At 44.3% G+C, this 17,586-nt stretch overlaps 5 protein-coding genes across 7 annotated transcripts; 4 read left to right on the forward strand and 1 right to left on the reverse strand.

The window, feature by feature from the left end:
- Positions 1-354: 354 nt before the first annotated feature.
- On the forward strand, positions 355-2,025 carry LOC116207534 (40S ribosomal protein S15-4-like). Its single transcript, XM_031540517.1, has 4 exons — positions 355-514; positions 592-740; positions 857-914; positions 1,532-2,025. Exons 1-4 carry the CDS (start codon positions 512-514, stop codon positions 1,778-1,780), a joined length of 459 nt encoding a protein of 152 aa, XP_031396377.1. The 5' UTR covers positions 355-511; the 3' UTR covers positions 1,781-2,025.
- A 179-nt stretch (positions 2,026-2,204) lies between these two features.
- On the reverse strand, positions 2,205-5,023 carry LOC116207531 (receptor-like protein kinase ANXUR1). The gene has a single exon (XM_031540512.1). It carries the CDS (start codon positions 5,011-5,013, stop codon positions 2,410-2,412), a length of 2,604 nt encoding a protein of 867 aa, XP_031396372.1. The 5' UTR covers positions 5,014-5,023; the 3' UTR covers positions 2,205-2,409.
- On the forward strand, positions 5,021-8,428 carry LOC116207533. 2 transcript variants are annotated; one of them, XM_031540516.1, is made up of 3 exons: positions 5,021-5,317; positions 5,474-7,437; positions 7,939-8,428. In XM_031540516.1, the coding sequence occupies exons 2-3, from the start codon at positions 6,960-6,962 to the stop codon at positions 8,016-8,018; spliced, it is 558 nt and encodes a 185-aa protein (XP_031396376.1). In that variant the 5' UTR covers positions 5,021-5,317; positions 5,474-6,959; the 3' UTR covers positions 8,019-8,428. The 2 variants fall into 2 exon arrangements, with proteins under 2 accessions (XP_031396376.1, XP_031396375.1); XM_031540515.1 differs by having other exon boundaries at positions 6,943-7,437.
- Positions 8,429-10,053: 1,625 nt separating this feature from the next.
- Positions 10,054-14,123, forward strand: LOC116207532 (putative ankyrin repeat protein RF_0381). 2 transcript variants are annotated; one of them, XM_031540513.1, is made up of 12 exons: positions 10,054-10,238; positions 10,392-10,454; positions 10,575-10,745; positions 10,983-11,114; positions 11,223-11,362; positions 11,754-11,840; positions 12,063-12,188; positions 12,327-12,479; positions 12,643-12,714; positions 12,972-13,073; positions 13,272-13,522; positions 13,690-14,123. In XM_031540513.1, exons 1-12 carry the CDS (start codon positions 10,208-10,210, stop codon positions 13,742-13,744), a joined length of 1,383 nt encoding a protein of 460 aa, XP_031396373.1. In that variant the 5' UTR covers positions 10,054-10,207; the 3' UTR covers positions 13,745-14,123. The 2 variants fall into 2 exon arrangements, with proteins under 2 accessions (XP_031396373.1, XP_031396374.1); XM_031540514.1 differs by having other exon boundaries at positions 10,057-10,234.
- Positions 14,124-15,277: 1,154 nt separating this feature from the next.
- On the forward strand, positions 15,278-16,662 carry LOC116207727 (PRA1 family protein F2-like). Its single transcript, XM_031540805.1, has one exon. It carries the CDS (start codon positions 15,533-15,535, stop codon positions 16,151-16,153), a length of 621 nt encoding a protein of 206 aa, XP_031396665.1. The 5' UTR covers positions 15,278-15,532; the 3' UTR covers positions 16,154-16,662.
- The last annotated feature ends 924 nt before the right edge of the window (positions 16,663-17,586 follow it).

Raw genomic sequence — 17,586 nt, forward strand, 5'->3', positions numbered from 1 at the left:
CGAGACAGGATTTGATTGGAATTTTGAAGGACTCATGCACTTGTATCGCTTATACTACTTGGTGTTACTTGGTGTTTGTTCACCTTTATCTTCCTATGTAGTTGCCTTAGAGCATATCTCCGATTGTTTCCGATCTTGTAATTTTTGATTTCTTGAGCGGTTTTGTCTTGAGCTTCTTTCAGTTATAAATGAATCCTTATGACTTCCAAGGAAAAAAAAAAAAAGGCAACAACAAAAGAAAAGGACCTTATGCGTTGAACAAGAGGAATTCCCCCCGATGCCTTGGAATTGGGCCCATCCTTCACAGACCGTTAATGGGCCGACGCCCGATATAGAAACACGAGTGGGCTTATCATACAGCCCGACCCGCGAGCCCAACTAAGTAAACCCCATCAAATGTAACCAAACAAATCCTATCGTCCTCACCTCGAAACCCTAGCTCCAGTCCCGCTCAACTCGATCACAGCCGACTCAACCCGCTCGAGCAACTGTTCCTCGAGAATCGGCGAACATGGTGAGTTCCACTCCGAGATCTAACCATGCTTTTCTCTACGGAAGCAAACGGAGATTTGATCGGTTGATTCATTACAGGCGGATGTGGAAGCAGATGTTGCCGTCCCGGGGCAACCGAAGAAGAGGACGTTCAAGAAGTTCAGCTTCAGGGGCGTCGACTTGGATGCTCTTCTCGACATGTCCACTGACGAGCTCGTCAAGCTCTTCACTGCCCGAGCTCGCAGAAGGTACTTAAAATCCAAGCTCGAAATTGGCGTATGCTGAAATGTGCTTCTTGCGCCTGTTTGCTCTCTGCATTTGGACTTCCGCAGATTTTTACCTTTGTCTTGTTTTGAATTGCCAGGTTTCAGAGGGGTTTGAAGAGGAAGCCGATGGCTTTGATCAAGAAGCTGAGGAAGGCTGTATGTTCTTCTCGATCTCTCTCTTTCTTAGTCTTAGACATTTATATAGGATTCCTTGACGCTCCTATATAGGCAATGGCGTCGTTTTTCGTTGTCCTTGATCATGTCGTTTCGTTATCTTCTGGCGCCATGAAGCGATGGATTATGCCGTCGTCCGTCGATGAAATGTGTTTTTGGGACTCATAAGTTAGTCCGTAGGTTCGGTATTATTGTTTCAGTTCCAGATGAAGATGTTATGTGGAGAAATATGGCTGCTATATCCTATTGTGGAAAGGGCAGTCCGGATAGCAATTAATACGCATGGAAGGATGTTGCCTGAGATTGCAGCTCAGTCATAATTCTGCAGTTTTTGCATAAACTGATTCTTGAGGCTCTCCCATTTCTGCTGTCGCCATCGACCATAGGTTTATTGTCGATGACACGTTGTATCTGTGGTTGAAGCATTATATGATGCACGCATTTCTCAAATAGTTGAAGCATTTTTACAATTTTTAGTGTGGGAACGCATGTGCAGATTCTTGAACTGATTCTATTGTGAATATCTTCAGCTTTGCCTTTGATGTCCAAGCTTGTAAGTTTAATTCAGGTATGCTTCTTTTTCCGATAATGCCTGACAGAAAAGGGAGGCCCCTCCTGGTGAGAAGCCAGAGCCGGTGAGAACCCACCTGAGGAACATGATCATCGTTCCTGAAATGATTGGAAGCATCATTGGAGTTTACAATGGCAAGACCTTCAATCAGGTGGAGATCAAGCCGGAAATGATCGGTCACTATCTCGCTGAATTCTCCATCTCCTACAAGCCTGTCAAGCATGGAAGACCTGGTATTGGTGCCACCCACTCATCTCGGTTCATCCCGCTCAAGTGAATCATGATAATTTTAGCTTCATTTTGTTAGTCTGTTCTGTCGTTACTGATCAGTCCTGCCGAACATGGGATTCTGGAGTGGGTTATTATCGAGTGTCATATGCTTTGTAGCTCGAAAAGAGGACGGTTGCAGCGCGTGGTTTTTTCTTTAGTACGAATCATTTTGCCAATGTTGTGTATGTTTCTTGTTCTCCCGTTTTCTCTTTCCCAATGCAATTTCAATAAATTTCCATGTATTACGATGAAGTGAAGAATGGACGGAGAAGAAGGATAATGTTTTCGTATGGTCCTGGGCTTTGCCAAATTAAGATTAACCACGCTTAGGAGTGCAATTACAATAACGAAAGAGCACAGGAACCACGAAAGCAAGACCGGAATTGAACATCTATACAACGTTCCTACTTACTGAACGGAAAACATCATCAATAAGGTAATGCTAGGTTATGCCACTTTGTAAAATTTCTTTTGTACATGGATTACACGAGTAGAGAACCAGAAATCGTCTTAGTGGTCGCTGTTTAGTTCATGTAGCCTGTAAATCCTATTTTAGCTTTTACCATTACGGAATAACAGGTCATTAGAAAAACTTGAGCGGGTGAATCTTTGATGTTTGATTTTTCTACCCCCCAGTTATCTCCCCTTCGGGTTCACAATCTGCGAAAAGATCTCGGTCGAGTTTCCGTCCTCCAGTCCCTGATTCATCTCATGCTCGCTCCCAAGGCTCAGGTTGCTAATGTGGAGCCTGACGTTGTTGTCCTTCAGGCTGATCTCGTCGAAGTCGCTCGTCCTCTCCCTTGTGGAATGGCTCGAGCCGTCGACGTTCTCCTGCAGCTGGAGGGCGAACTCTAGGTTCCACAGGACGTCTCCCATAGAGGGACGGTCTACTCCGGCCTCAGAGAGGCACTTCTGTGCGGTCTCGGCGAACTTCTTGAGGCATTCGGGGTTGATCTTACCCTTGATATGGGGGTCGATGATGTCCTCGAGGATGCCCTTCCTCGTGCAGTGCTGCGCCCAGTCGGCAAGGCTGACCTGTTCCTTGGGGAGGTTTGGATTCAGGGCTGGCCGGGCACATAGGACCTCGAAGAGGACAACCCCAAATGAGTAGATATCAGACTTCTCCGTCAGCTGTTGCCTCCGGAAGTACTCTGGGTCTAGGTACCCGAAACTTCCCTTCACAACTGTGCTGACGTGCCCCTTATCCATGTTTGGCCCCGTCTTCGAGAGACCGAAGTCGGAAACCTTGGCGACCCAGTTCTCGTCCAAGAGAATATTGGTGGTCTTAACATCTCTGTGAATGATCGTGTACCTTGCTCCCGTGTGAAGGTAATGGAGCCCTCTGGCTGCCCCGATGCAGATCTCAAGCCTCTGCTTCCATGAAAGCTGAGGATTGTTGCCCTTGTAAATGTGTTCCCTGAGGGTTCCCCGTGCCATGTAATCATAGACCAGGCACATCTCATTGTCTTCCTCGCAGTAGCCGATGAGAGACACCAAATGCTTGTGCCTCAGCTTCGAGAGCATCTCAACCTCGGTCTGGAACTCATGGACGCCCTGCTCGGATTGGGGGTTCGATCTCTTAATGGCGACCTTTGTGGTCTTATCAATGACTCCCTTGTAGACCTTGCCAAACCCTCCGACACCAATGACATAAGACTCGTCGAAGCCCTTTGTGGCCTGTTTGATCTCAGCCAGTGAGAACCGGCGGCTGAGGCCCTGGGCCTCCGACGAGAGGTGGCTGGTGACGGAATTGTGGGATTTGCTGCCGTTCGTGTGGGAGAACTTGGAGATAGGAAGCCAACTGGTGGTGTGGGAGTCCACTCCGTGGATTCTCTTTTTCCTCATGTAGACGGTTATGCAGATTGCCGCCATGGCCCCGAAGGCTGCTGCGCCACCGGCAGCCCCACCAATCACGTGGATGTTGCTGCTAGTGGAGGAGAAGCCCTTGGCAGCGTTGGCCTTGGCGGCTGCCTCAGCCTCGGCCTTGAGGAGCATCTCTGAAGGCTGCGGGTTGGGCCCGGCTAGGTTCCCTGTCGGGTCGTTCATCTTGAAAATCTCCAACCCGTTCAGAATTGCATCATAGAACTCAGGTGGTGGGTCCGCAGTGACCGAGGGGTGGAGGGCTAATGTGATATGGTCATCCCCGGTCGTGTCTGCAACATAAATAGCGTAGTCCTTGTACACGGGGACTGACTTACGGGTTGCCCACCCAATGACATCAGCTCCGGCCTGGGCTGTCTGATTATTGATGTAGATATCAAATACCCTCTGATTCACCTTGTCGTCCTGGTAATCGCAAAAGTGAAGCCTCACCAGGTAAGTAAAATTCGCGTCGACCTGGAACTGCCATGTCAGATTGTAGTTCTTGTTGAGGTCCCCGTCATACCCCATCGCTCTCGCGGTGTAATAAACTGCCAATGGGGCGATATATTGGGGCATTCCATTGTAATCGATCCCGTAATCGGGCCCGTCTGATTTATTTGCCATGGTCAGGACACCCCCAACTGCCCCATAGAGATAAGGTGTGTCATCATACCAAGTCCTCAGCTCAGTGTCATCCATGGCAGCAATATATTGGCCGCCAACATTTAACCGGTACATCGTCTGCAAGCTTGAGGTCTTGACATCCACGGGCATGTCCTTGAACCCGACCATCTGGGCTGAGCTGAACATGTCCGGGATGGGAATCAGTTCGATCCCGTTGATAAAAGCAAACGACCCTTGGTGCTCCTTCGAGGGTGTGAAGGTCACATTAATGAAATCGGCGGTCGCTGGCGCGAGAGAGTACTCCTTCACGATATAAGCCTGAGTGAGGGCTCTGCTGGTTTCAGAAGCACTGAAGTTCTTCAAGAGCGAGATTCCGGCGGCAACCACGTCGAAGTATGCATCGCTGGGGTCGAGGGAGCCATAAGTTGCGGGGTAGAAATGGAGCCGGATCCAGTACCGGTTGTCGGCCTTCACGGGGAGCTTGTAGGTCGCCTCGGTCGTGAAGATTCTCGCGGTCATGTAAGGGACCTCGGAGGGGAGGGACGGGTCCTGAAAGGAGGCCTGCGAAGAGGTCGAGCTCGAGGAGGTGAAGTACTTGGTGTCAGGTTCCCATTCCCGCCCGTCCACGTCCTTGCGTTTTTCTCCGGTCCCACATGTGAGGACAATCTTCGAGTCCACTCCCGACACAAGGAGCAAGTCCAAGACGAGGAAAAACGACAGGAACAAAATCAAGGTAACGGTATTCTTGCGCATTTTGTTAATCCGTCAGTTAAGAGGAATGAGAGGGAGCGCCAAAAAAGAGCGAAACCAGCCTAGGCGTACAAGGAAAATCGGGCACTAGGAATGAAGGCCAGATTGAGGGAAATAGGAAGAAGAGCTGTTCTTCTGCCTCTCCCTGTACGCCGGAATCGATCTCGGGTTTCTCTACAGACTACTATCCTGCTTCAACCGGTCGGGTAAGATTGGAAGACACTGCCCATGGCTGAATCAGAACATGTTCACCTATGTGCCTGAATCTCACCTGGGGGATGAGACCAGACCAGAGAAAAAATTCGAGGTAACTTTTCTTGGTTTCTTTTTGATTGATGGAGCCTCCCTCTCTTTCTGTCTTTTGGGGTTTTTTCCCTAATTTTTGCTTCCCATAATTGGGAAAAAATTGGGCCCGGAGGCTAATCTGAGGACATGGGAGTAGTTATGGATTTGATTGGTGCAGGACAGCTTTTACCAAAGAGCTAGGAATTCCTAGGAAGTTGGAACAGCAACAGCTAAATTTAGCAACTCCGTTCCTAGAATGTCTCTCCCTTCCTGAAACTTTGAGTTGTCACCGTAAGGAAAACACTGAAACAGAGGATAGGTATTGGAAAATAAGAACAGAACATCCCTCGAGTACTTTGATAGAACAACAAAACATTCTCGGTGAAATTACGCAGGAAATATCGGTAACAGATGATATGGGAAACTGCAAGGATAAAGAAGAGAAAATTGAAGAATTAGGAGAACGATTGATTTGAATTAGCCGAGTTCCAAGAACACAAAGCCTTTGTGTCTTGCATGGACCGATTACATACAGTCCTGTTTGTAATTCCATCATGGTTCTTTCATGCACAATGTTATAGTATATTATTGATACTAAAGAAGAACTCATTGAGTAACATTGGACCAACATCTTATTCGGACTTATGATCTAACAAGCCTGTACAATTCACAATAGCCTGATGTATTAAGTCTATCAAGCTAGAACCGTGCTACTACTTTTCCCCCATAACAAATATAATAGGAAGAGAAAACCGAAAAATTTCATGGATCTTCAGATGATGTTAATCTTGAAGTGGAGCTCCAAATAAAAACGAAGCCATTGTTTCTCGACTAATGTTTCTTGCATATGTTACTGTGTGGTCCTTTATGAATGTTCTGTCCGGTATGACAACTTTTGATTCTTATAAGAATCAAGATAACCACATTTCCCTTGCGGCAAAAGTTCTTCCGATTCCCCACGAAACTAATATGAAACACTGTCTCGAGCATGAAGGTGTTCAATTGCATGCAATGTGATCGTTTGTATTTGTCTGTCAACACGTGCAGATTCGCCCAAGAATATTGTCGACTAAATTCGAGGAGGGTGGTTGCTGCTCAAATGTAGCTGAGCCCTCCAATGATTAGTTCCCAATCGAGCTAACTAAATTTGGCCTAATCAAAGATCATAGAGAAAGAGAGAGAGAGAGAGAGAATCCTAATAATAATAAATCAGTGAATGTCATGGAGGGCCGGGCGGGAGGTTTGTGTATGTTAGGAATGGACGGTGGAGGCAGCCACAGGTCCCTAAGGGTCAGCCCCGACAGCCTTCCGTTATACGATTAACTGCCCATCTCTCTCTCTCTCTCTCTCTTTGAGCTGTTCTCTACTTCTTTTCCTCTCTTGTTCCCCATCTTTTTTGGTTCCTTGTAACAAGATCCTAGCTTCCCCCTCCTCTCCCCTGTGCCCTTCTACTTATAAGCCTCCGACCGGGTCCCAAACTCGGTGATACGCGTCCACTATCTCCCCTCAAGCCTGATCGGCCAGGCGGCTCATTCGTTGCTGCCTCGGCCCACTGTCGTCGTTCTTTTGTTCCGGTGCCGAGATACCGAATAGCCATAAAAACGATATCTCTTTTTGCGACGTCAGTCTTTGTATTTTCTCCGCCAGGTTATTTGTTAGGGGAGATGAACAAGGACGCGTCATCCTCGGCCTCCTCGTACGAGTCTTCGGAATGCGAGGAGCTGGAGAGAATGCCCCTTGCCCCGCCGCGGTGGAAGACCGGCAAGAAGCGGCTCTCCAAGCAGCTGTCCATGTGCGAGACCCCACGGGACATTGCCTGGGAGAAGCGGCGCCGGCAGATCCTCAGGCAGGAGAGGAAGAAGAATGGGCTCGCGAACGATGGGGATGGCGCCATCACCGATGAGGACCTCAGCGAGCTCAAGGGATGCATCGAGCTTGGGTTTGGCTTTAAGGAGGAGGACGGGCAGCAGCTCTGCAACACCCTCCCCGCCCTTGACCTCTACTTTGCGGTAAATCGCCAGCTGTCCCCGAGCCCCGTCTCCACCCCACAAAGCCAAGGCTCCACCTCGTCCCTAGGTGGCCGCTCTTCCTCATTCGGGAGTCCTAGGAGCGAATCTGACACATGGAAGATTTGTAACCCAGGTAAGATGATCGTGCCAAGGTTATTCAAGTTCATGGTATGTCATTTGATTGCAGGAAAGATTATGGAGATGGCATAAAAACGGATCAAAATTGAAATGCCGCAGTTAAAGTGATCGCATTTAACAATACACGATGAGACAACATTTTACGACACATATAACAATACACGATGAATGTTGGCAAATGACACATCTCTTTACATAAACACAAACAATTAGTTTGTCTTGCTAAAGTCGAATATGAGATGATGATCAATCACATATGCTTCCAGATGCATGATGCTTGGAACCCAAGCAACAGGTGTGAATCCACGCACTCACCGCCGAATGAGAATCCTGGAACGGAATATATAATCTATTTAGTGCAACTTATCACATGAAAGACGTCTGAGATGTGAAAATATTGTACTTACAAAGATATCATAGCTAGTGAAGCCATTCGATTACGAACTTGTGAACTGTCACCAATTAAGGTTTACAGGCGTGTTATCGTGTGTTGCAGGGGACGATCCACAGCACGTGAAGACGAAGTTGAGGCACTGGGCTCAGGCCGTGGCTTGCTCTGTGATGCAGTCTAAGTGAGAGAGGAGTTACGGATGGCTTTGTACAGGGATTCATTCGAAATATCCAATCAAACAAAAAAACACAACAATGAATTAAACATGAGTAAGAGAAGAGAGACTGTATGAGACAGACAGGTGAGGAGATCAGGAGAGAGGAGGCTTAATTATAAGTTTAGGTTTAAATTTCTTCGACCCAAATCGACCTTTTGGTATATATATTATATTATATATTTACTAATCATCAATAGCTGCAACCGAAGACGATTGGGTGTGCGGTTTTTCAGTGTTTTTCCCCTCCTTTGTATAAGCCAGTAGGTTAAGTCTATTGGTTCTGGAATGAACAATTTCCTCTTGAAATATCTCTCCTTTCGATCTTCTTTCGCTCGTTCTCTCCGTAGATTTCTTCCCTTCTTACCTACTCTCTGTGGTGTAACCTGCTTTGATTGCATATGCAAGGTCCTCTCACGTGTTTGCACCAGTCATACTTGTTGTACACAGGCAATTTATATTGTCTAGGAACCCCAAGATAATTAACGGGCGTGAACGCTGTCTTAAGTGTAACTATCATTTTTCTCGCACATATATCAGACTGAAGCTGCTTCGGAAAATTCCAGTGTCTTGGCCATCTTGTCTAATAGGGCCAAGGTCCTAGAAGGATGATAGGCAGTAAAGAGATTGCCTAAAGTTGGTGACTCAAGATCACATGAGAACGAAGGGTGCTCAACAGCCGTGGGAGCCACTCTGGCCAAGAGTACTACTGGACAGTCATCGCTCAGGGCCGTTTGGTTTGTCGGAATGTTCGGGGATTCCCGGGATTTTCCCAACATTCCCCCGTATATTGCTATGTTTGGGTGGATTCACATTCCCATCACTGGGGCTTCAGGAGTCGCTTGCTAGAATCTCAACCAGCAGGTCATGGGATTGTGAATACCAAATAGAGAGGTGGTTTTCTCAAATTCGTTGTTTTTCCTCGCATTAAGATATATCTACAATATTACATTATCATTCACGTTCTCACTGATTCAATATACTTTCTAAACACAACAATTTTCGTATTCCAATCTATTTTCCAAGGATTGTCATATTCCCATCATTCTTAATATTTCTAGAAATGTTTAACAATCCTCGAACCAATAAAATTTTCAAGGATTCTCGCAAATTTTCTCTTATTTGGCGGGAAAAACATTCCGAACAAAGCTCGTCAGTAGGTTTCCCATGGGATAAAGAACCCGACGGGCTAAAGATGCTCGTTTGCTGGTGGTGGGACTCAACACTGCATGATCATAAATCTATAGAAACTCCAATGCTTCCTTTTTTTTGCCTTTTAAAATAATAAAGCGTATCTGACTTTCATCCCATTAATCTCCCCGGTCCACTTAAACATTTTGCAAGCCCATTGAAATTTGAAATTGGGTGGGAAGCGTGGAAGACTACTCACCCTACCTCAAGTCACTTGTGTTGTGCATTTCCACTTCTTCCCTGAACTGGGACAATATCCGAGTCAAACTTAAGTCTACAATATTCGAGTCAACTCTTAAAAGCTTATGAGTTTTTTTTTTTTTTTCACGACGATTCAGCTCGTCATAAAAACTTAAATGTGATAAACTCATGCAGTAATGCAAGTTTATTAGTGAAATCAATAGAAACCTGACTCTATCGAGTTAAAAACTCAATTAATTTATAAGTTATAAAAATAGAGTACTATTTTATAACTTCTTATAACCTCACTTTTCTTTTGTAAAATCGACCATTAAAAACTATAAGAAGAGGAAAATGGTTTGTTTATTTCATAAAATATTAATAAGAATATATGCTGGTCCTCAATTTTACCAAAAAAGTTATTATTCAAAGAAACATGTACAAAATTATCTTCAAAAATTACATTCATTGTTTATACCAAGGTGCGATTTTACGATCGTAGAAACTCGAGGACTGATCCTATTGCATTTGTGTCAAAAAAAAAAAAAAACCTGGGACCGGTTAGGGACATTGCGGCGGGTCCACTCACTGTCCCACTGTCCTCTCCACAGTCCAGTCCACAGTGTATATAGTAAAGTAAACCCCCGGAAACTTCCCTCCGCCATTTCGCTCCTCCTTCGTTGGCAAAGCTAAAACCCTAAAACCCACCCATCTCTGCTCATCGCAACAACCGGGCAGAGCTTTCGTGACTGTGAAAGCTCCGGTTTTCAGTGATCTCAGGCCCTCGCCATGGCCCCTGATGCATCCGACGCCCTGGCAGGTCCCTCCCTCTCAGCCTCTGTGCGAAAGATGCGTTCAATCGATCGCAAGTTTTCATCTTTTGGCCATTGAATGATCTCTTGTGAATGCATTGTTGATTCTTGAATCGTGTGTCACGGTTTGTGCTTACGAGTCGCTTGTGATTGTCTTGCAGTGAGGCAAAAAGTCCAGCTCTTTCTCAATGCAGCCCGAACGGGGAATCTTGATTTGCTGAAAAGTGGGTACTCTGGATTTCCCATTCTCCATTTTGCCTGTCTCTGTCGTGATTGGAGGATCGGATTTTATTTATTTATTTATTTTTGGGGGCCAATTCTCTTGGTTGGTGATGTGTGAACAGATTTAGCAAAGCAGCTTGATGATGGCAAGGGGATGGCAATAACTGTGGCGGATGTTAAGGATGCAAACAAGCGAGGGGCGCTCCATTTTGCGGCAAGAGAGGGCAAGATTGAGGTTTGCAAGTACTTGCTGGAGGAGCTTAAGCTTGATGTTGATACAAAAGATGAAGATGGTACCATATATTTCTCATTTGTTTTTTCTGGGGTCAAGATTATCCATTTAGACACCATTTTGTATTTTCTGGGCATTTTGGTTTTTTATGTTTATGGAATTGGAATTTACTGTAGAATTTAGTCATGGAAGTTGGTTGTGCCCCTTCAAGCTTAGCGTCTAATAGCTTGAAGGAATTGGCTTAGTTTCTTTGGGTCATTGTTAGTCTCATTCAATTCACTTTTTTTTTTCCTCATAGGTGATACTCCTCTTATTCATGCTGCTCGACAAGGGCACACTGAAACAGCAAAATACCTTATTGAGCATGGTGCTGACCCATCTATACCTAGTGAGTTAGGTGCTACTGCCCTGCACCATTGTGCTGGAATAGGTGAGTTTACAATCTGTATAAAGTTGCCATTTTCGCCAATGATGGTTTAGATCAGGTGGTACCAGATTCAGGATGATTCCATAACAACGTTCATTGGCTGGTGTCTAGGGAATATTGAGTTGTTGAAGATCATACTTTCAAGAGGAGTTGATGTTGAGTCGCAAAGTGATGCTGGGACCCCCTTAATTTGGGCTGCTGGTCACAGTCAACCTGATGCCGTGAAGATTCTCTTAGACCATCAGGCTAATGTAAGCTCGTTTACGTGATTGCGCTTATGTTATAATTCATCTCAATGGAGAATAGAGTGTAGAGCTGCTTTTTCCTCCAGCAATGACCAGACATTAAGTAAACTCCATGTCTAGTGTAAATAATGGAAAGGAACTAAAGAGCATATTGTAATTAGCAAGATATAAAAACATGCATAAGCAGCATAACACTACTCTAAGTAAAGTACAACTCAGTTATATGCCATTGTAAGGTTATAGAGAAGGAGAGACACAAAAAGAGAGTATAAATAGTTTAAGAATGGTTTGATCAACTTGATTGTTCTTCCTCAGTGGATAACATTTTTAAGGGCAGACTACTAGCGGATACAGATTGTAAATATGTAAAATTCTTGTCTTGAATCTTCTCTTGCAGCCCAATGCTGAAACTGATGATGGTATCACACCACTGTTATCTTCCGTAGCGGCCAGTTCACTTCCTTGTTTGGAGCTGTTGCTTCAGGTTGTGAACTTTCTTCCCTCCCTAATGTGTTATCTGACTGTGTGATGTACAGATTTCTTGTAGATAATGCATTGGTTAATTATCAAAGCCTACTTTTCTTTTACAGCTGGGTGGAAATGTCCTGTAACACAACTAAGATGTCCTGTCTGACAATTGTGAAGTATTAAAATCTAAACCTTGGGAAGTTTCTGTTTTAATTTTTAAAGGGTGTATTATGTGCAGGCAGGTGCTAATGTGAACATAATTGCTGGTGGAGCGACCCCTTTGCACATTGCTGCCGATAATGGGAATCTTGAGATCATTAATTGCTTATTACAAGCTGGAGGTGATCCTAATATTGCTGATGAGGTAGGTCCATCAATTCAATGATTCACCTGAATGAAAAATACTGCTAGACACTCTTGTTTGCAGCATCCAGCATTTTCTTCCCCTATGTTTTGTTCAAAAAGAAAAATAGTTTGATTGACTGTGATTTTGGTTTCACAGGAGGGTGTGAAGCCTATTTTGGTCGCAGCTGGAAGAGGCAACCAGAGGGCTGTGGAGGCTCTTTTTCCCGTGACCTCACAAATCGAATCTATCCCGAAATGGACGGTTGATGGCATTATCGGATATATGCAGTCTGAGTCAGGCAAACAGCAGGTACTGGTTTGACAGCACAGATGTCTTCATTCACCTCAAGCTTGCAACATTTTGGATGTCAAATTTAGCTGTTTACTATGGCATTAGAATAATCCACTCATCTGTTTCCCACATTTTGTTGTGCCTTGGTGTAACATTTTAAATTTCAATGGTTGATTGGCAGGAAGAAACAAAAAAGCTTCAGGAGGCAAAGGCCCAGAAAGATACTGCATCAACAAAGCAAAATCTTCCTGAGGTGAATTTTGCCATTCTAGCTAGTTATCACTAAAACACCATGTGTTGTCCTTTTGCTCTATAGAGAAAGACAGATTATGTTGCCCCCAAATTTGCATCTGTATATAAAAGTATCTAACATAGGATTGCTTTCACTGACTCGAAGGAGGTGTTCACCAAAGATACATAAATCAATTACAAAGTTGCTTTGAGAAAAGAAATTTGGATTGAACATGAAATCACTAATAATGCATGTGTCATGTGTCTGCACTTTGTCAGGTGAGTCCAGAAGCCAAAAAGAAAGCTGCAGAAGCAAAAGCAAGGGGAGACGATGCTTTCAAGAGGCAGGATTTTCAAACAGCCATTGATGCTTATACACAGGTAGTGTTCATCCCTTCCCCTGCTTTAAGCGGAGGCCAGTTTCCTTTCTCCTCTACAAGTTTTAAATTTTTAGATTGAACCAAGATCTCAGTTACCTTTGTTTCAACCTTCCGTCTCTATGTATTATATTCAATAAACAAAAATATGTATGACAACAGGTGATTGACTATATGATTCTTTTTTGTGGCATTTTGACAGGCAATAGATTTTGACCCGAATGATGGGACTTTGCTTTCCAATAGAAGTCTTTGTTGGATTCGTCTCGGACAGGCTGAACAGGCACTAGCTGATGCAAAGGCCTGCAGAGCGCTCAGGCCCGATTGGCCCAAGGCTTGCTATCGTGAAGGAGCAGCTCTGAGCTTACTGCAGAGGTTCGACGAGGCAGCGAATGCATTCTATGAGGGTGTCAAGCTCGACCCCGAAAATAAGGAGCTTGTAAATGCTTTCAGGTTAGAATGAAACAATATAATGTTCTCTGTACTAAAGCCAGGAGTAATGATATATGTTTATATTAATGTTGAGTTATCAATCTGTAAGATCTGGAGCTTAGAAATTGTGGCATTTGTCTTTGGGTTGAGTTTGCATGGTAACTTATTTTGCTCTCTCATCCTCCCAGAGAGGCTGTTGAAGCCGGAAGGAAGTTTCACGGCACTGATCAGACCAAGACATAACTTGGGATCATCTGAAGAATGAGATGCTGTGTCTGGGAAGTTCTCCGTGGGCTGCGGTCGGTTCCCTGGGAGACGGCGACCTTTTGATATAGGCTCCGAGGAGTACATTGAGTGGTGGAAGGGGTATACATGAAGCCACAAGGGGAAGCAAGGCTTGCAGATTCTATCGACTGGTGGGTCTTTCTTGAATTTGTGTAAAAATATTATATGTCGGCACTCATGTTCTGTGGGATCTTTGTGGTTGAGAAAGAATCTTAGTGAGGCAAAATCATTGATGAAGCAAAGCTCGTGTTCTTTGATGTCCTACTAAAGCTACTCACAATCATGTTCCCCAAGTGTTTCAACGGAAAAAGAGAGAGAGATCACATGATTGACATGATATTGCTGCATGGTTGATATTGGTGTCATTGGATTTGGAAAGGGATTGCTATTAGGAGTGCTTCTTGTCGGGCAATCACTTTCCAAATCGACATTTTTTTTTCATAGCAACTCTATCCATTCAATCCAAGCTAGTACACAAGACTATGAAAGAAGGAAATTTGTCAAGTGCAACTAAAACACGACATTATTCGGTACTTATCTTGTCTCCGGGAAGATGATGTATTCGGAATCGGTTGCAGCTGATGCACCTGGTTTCCTGCCGTAATATGCGTGGCTAGCAGCTCTTACAATACCATACTACGGGAGACTCATATCGACTCATTAAGCATAGATGCACAACTGCTACATAGTCCACGAAACTGAATTGACTGGCAAGATTATCGTTTAGACCGGACGTAAAAAAAATTCATTTATACAGAATAAGCCTTGGGATTGGGACTGTGCAAAAAAATCCGACAAGCGAACCTTCGCACAAAAACATTATTCTCCGAACCCAAAAAAGAAAAATTGATTTCGGAATATTGAGTTTGGGATTTCAAAATGAAAATCGGTCACGGGACGATTATGGTTTTCAAAATTAGAAAACTGTGATTAACCGTCCATTCCAAATGTATAGATTTATAATATTATTATACATATTATATATGAAAATTTAAATTTTAAATTTCAAAAAAAAATTAAAAAGTCAAGTCAAGTCAAGTCAACTCGACTCGACTCTAAAATCAAACACACTATAAAAGTTTTTAATTCTAGTCTTAGATGGACTGTTTTTTTGACACCCTCTTTTTTTGATGTATGGATGAATGTCGTATGAATTTTATTACATGAAACCATTTTTAGTGTTTGTTTAATATGCATGAATGGAATTCCATGAAATCATAATTTTAGATAAACTTAAGGATTTTTTGCAATTTTCGGTTCTGTTCGGTATCAAACCAAAAAATCAATTATTCTTCGGACGATTTATTCCTCTAATTCGATTTCGATTACAGTTACAATACGATTAATCAATTTTTTGTTTCGAAAGTTCAAAATAATTAAGGTTCATCCTAGAAACCGTACCAAACTCGTCCTAGGCCCACCCCAAGCTGGGATCAATCAAGATGTAGATTTCTTACTATATAAGGGAGAGAGAGAGAGAGAGAGAAGCCATTGATGACATGAAAGAGAGGATCGTGTTGGCAATAACTCAAACCAAATATGAGTCCTTTTACGGGGAACCTTTTGACTATGAAATCCTAATCTCGCGCAAAACGCCCTGGCCATTGTCCCCAACCTCAGCCTCGACCCCTCTTCTTCTCCCTCTTCATCACCGTTGTAGATCTCTCTCTCTCTCTCTCTCTCTCTCTCTCTATCTCTCTCTAGGTCAGGGTCTGTAGATCTTCGGATTCCGTCCGGAAGCCGCCAATGTCGACGAAGGCCACTGCCTCGTATGGCACATCCGCCTCCGCGGTCAGCAGCAGCAGCCCCACCTACGCGCAGCCCCCCATGGCCCCCCTCTCCTACTCCACCCGCGCCACCGAGTTTCTTGCCACCCGCCGCCCCTGGCGCGAGTTCTTCGACCTCGCCTCCTTCTCCCTCCCTTACAGCTACGCCGACGCCATGTCCCGGATCAGGAAGAACCTCAACCACTTCCGCGTCAACTACACCATGATCATGCTCGCCATCCTCTTCCTCAGCCTTCTCTGGCACCCCGTCTCCATGATCGTCTTCATCGTCGTCTTCGTCGCCTGGTACTTCCTCTACTTCTCCCGCGACCAAACCCTAGTCGTCCTCAATTACAGCGTCGACGACAGGATCGTCCTCGTCGGCCTCAGCCTTGTCACCATTATAGCTCTCGTCCTCACCCATGTGGGCCTCAATGTGCTCGTGTCTCTGATAATTGTGGTCGTCATCGTCGGGTTGCACGCAGCGTTCCGAAACTCCGAGGATGTGTACGTCGATGAAGAGAGCGCCAATGAGGGCGGGTTGTTCTCCGTCGTGGGGAGCCAGCCCATGAGAACGCCACCTTATACTCGATTGAACTAGTAATCGTTTCCGAAAGGCAAATGGATGGTTCCGGGCTCCAGTTTATACAGGATTCTTGTTTCTCATGGTGCCAATTTTCCCCAAACATAAGTTGCTGGCGATTTTCGAACTGCTGGTGGATCAAGCTCGAGAATTTGCGTTGGTATAGATCGGCTAGATAGAAGAGGGAAATAGAAAAACTTTGGATTTGGTCGTAACTCTTGAAGTTTAGGATGGTTCAGGATCAGTTTGCTTGTTTGGGATTTCTTGAATTCGGGTCTTTGAAGGAAGAAGCGTGTCCTTGTGCTCTAAAGTGATATCGTATTGTTATTCAGATACGCGCTATGTGTATATGGTGGTTACGCATCCTCCGTGGGAGAGGCTACACTGCATCTTTCATTTGTTCATTATGATAATAGTTACTTCGTGTTGTTTGTTCAGCTGAATTGTTATTATGAGACTGACTATTGAAGAAAACATGGTGTTTCTCGATTTTAAAGCTTCTGAATTACTTTGTAGTGCAGCGGGGACATTTGAAGTTCTTGGCCTTTGATACTATATGTTAGTGGAATGTGTTATTAGTATGGCTTTGTTGTTTCTCGTTACCTGTGTCTTCTGTGTGTATTGTTTAGCCGAGGAGAACTAAAACTTCCGGTCAGTTTCCTGGTTCTCGATTGTTTTTGGCAGCTGATGTGACTTCTTCTTGCCCTGTTATTGTAATTTGCCTGTTCTAAGACTTGTATTAGGGTCTAGGATTGTGTTTGTGTTGTGTAAGTTAGCGCCAGTTGAGGATGTTTGCTCTTTTCAGTTTGAAATGTTTGGTACTGGTCACTGGTACTTGAAATGCTTGCAAGACTTAACATTGATTTCAATTACAACCTGACCAGTCAAAATTCACATTGTTAGAGCTTTCTGCTTCGAGCGTGGAATGAGTGTAGGAAACCTCCGTGACTTAAATTTTTTATCATGGATTGAAAACATTCTCTTTGATGAACCTTACTTGATCAGCTGATACTGTTTAGCCAATCTTGTACTTGCTTAGTTATGGAACCCTTCTGCTGGAGCACTTCGATTTCTAATGATATGTCGAGATGCACGTGCAGAAATGAAAGCCAAAGGATTGTATCTGCTAGTGATCTCTCGATTAGCGGATAAAAATAACTACTTCTGGCCGGATAATTCATCGAAGGGCTCTGCTTTATTCTGTACTGCTTGATTCCTCCCCATGGATTATCATCCTTGGAGGCATTTTGATTTAATGGGCTGGTCCAGAGTATGCCGATATTTGAGATGCACGGTTGGGAAAGGTTGTGAAGATTGCATACTGCGCGGAAGATAGCAAAGAGGATTTGGCTATATTCAAGTGAACATGTATTTGTATGGGTTGATTCTTTTCCCTTCGATAGGCCAGGACAATCTTCTCAACAAAATCGGTTAATTAGGAGACAGCATGT

Source organism: Punica granatum, chromosome 5, assembly GCF_007655135.1.
Source record: "Punica granatum isolate Tunisia-2019 chromosome 5, ASM765513v2, whole genome shotgun sequence".
NCBI classification, from domain to species: Eukaryota; Viridiplantae; Streptophyta; class Magnoliopsida; order Myrtales; family Lythraceae; genus Punica; species Punica granatum.

Coding starts and splice junctions, on each gene's coding strand:
- LOC116207531 (XM_031540512.1), bottom strand. CDS start 5,013: ATGCGCAAGAATACCGTTACCTTGATTTTGTTCCTGTCGTTTTTCCTC.
- LOC116207727 (XM_031540805.1), top strand. CDS start 15,533: ATGTCGACGAAGGCCACTGCCTCGTATGGCACATCCGCCTCCGCGGTC.
- LOC116207532 (XM_031540513.1), top strand. CDS start 10,208: ATGGCCCCTGATGCATCCGACGCCCTGGCAG. Junction 10,455..10,574: donor GAATCTTGATTTGCTGAAAA/GTGGGTACTCTG, acceptor ATGTGTGAACAG/ATTTAGCAAAGCAGCTTGAT. Junction 12,715..12,971: donor CAAAGCAAAATCTTCCTGAG/GTGAATTTTGCC, acceptor GCACTTTGTCAG/GTGAGTCCAGAAGCCAAAAA.
- LOC116207534 (XM_031540517.1), top strand. Junction 741..856: donor ACTGCCCGAGCTCGCAGAAG/GTACTTAAAATC, acceptor TTGAATTGCCAG/GTTTCAGAGGGGTTTGAAGA. Junction 915..1,531: donor TCAAGAAGCTGAGGAAGGCT/GTATGTTCTTCT, acceptor AATGCCTGACAG/AAAAGGGAGGCCCCTCCTGG.
- LOC116207533 (XM_031540516.1), top strand. CDS start 6,960: ATGAACAAGGACGCGTCATCCTCGGCCTCCTCGTACGAGTCTTCGGAA. Junction 7,438..7,938: donor ATGGAAGATTTGTAACCCAG/GTAAGATGATCG, acceptor CGTGTGTTGCAG/GGGACGATCCACAGCACGTG.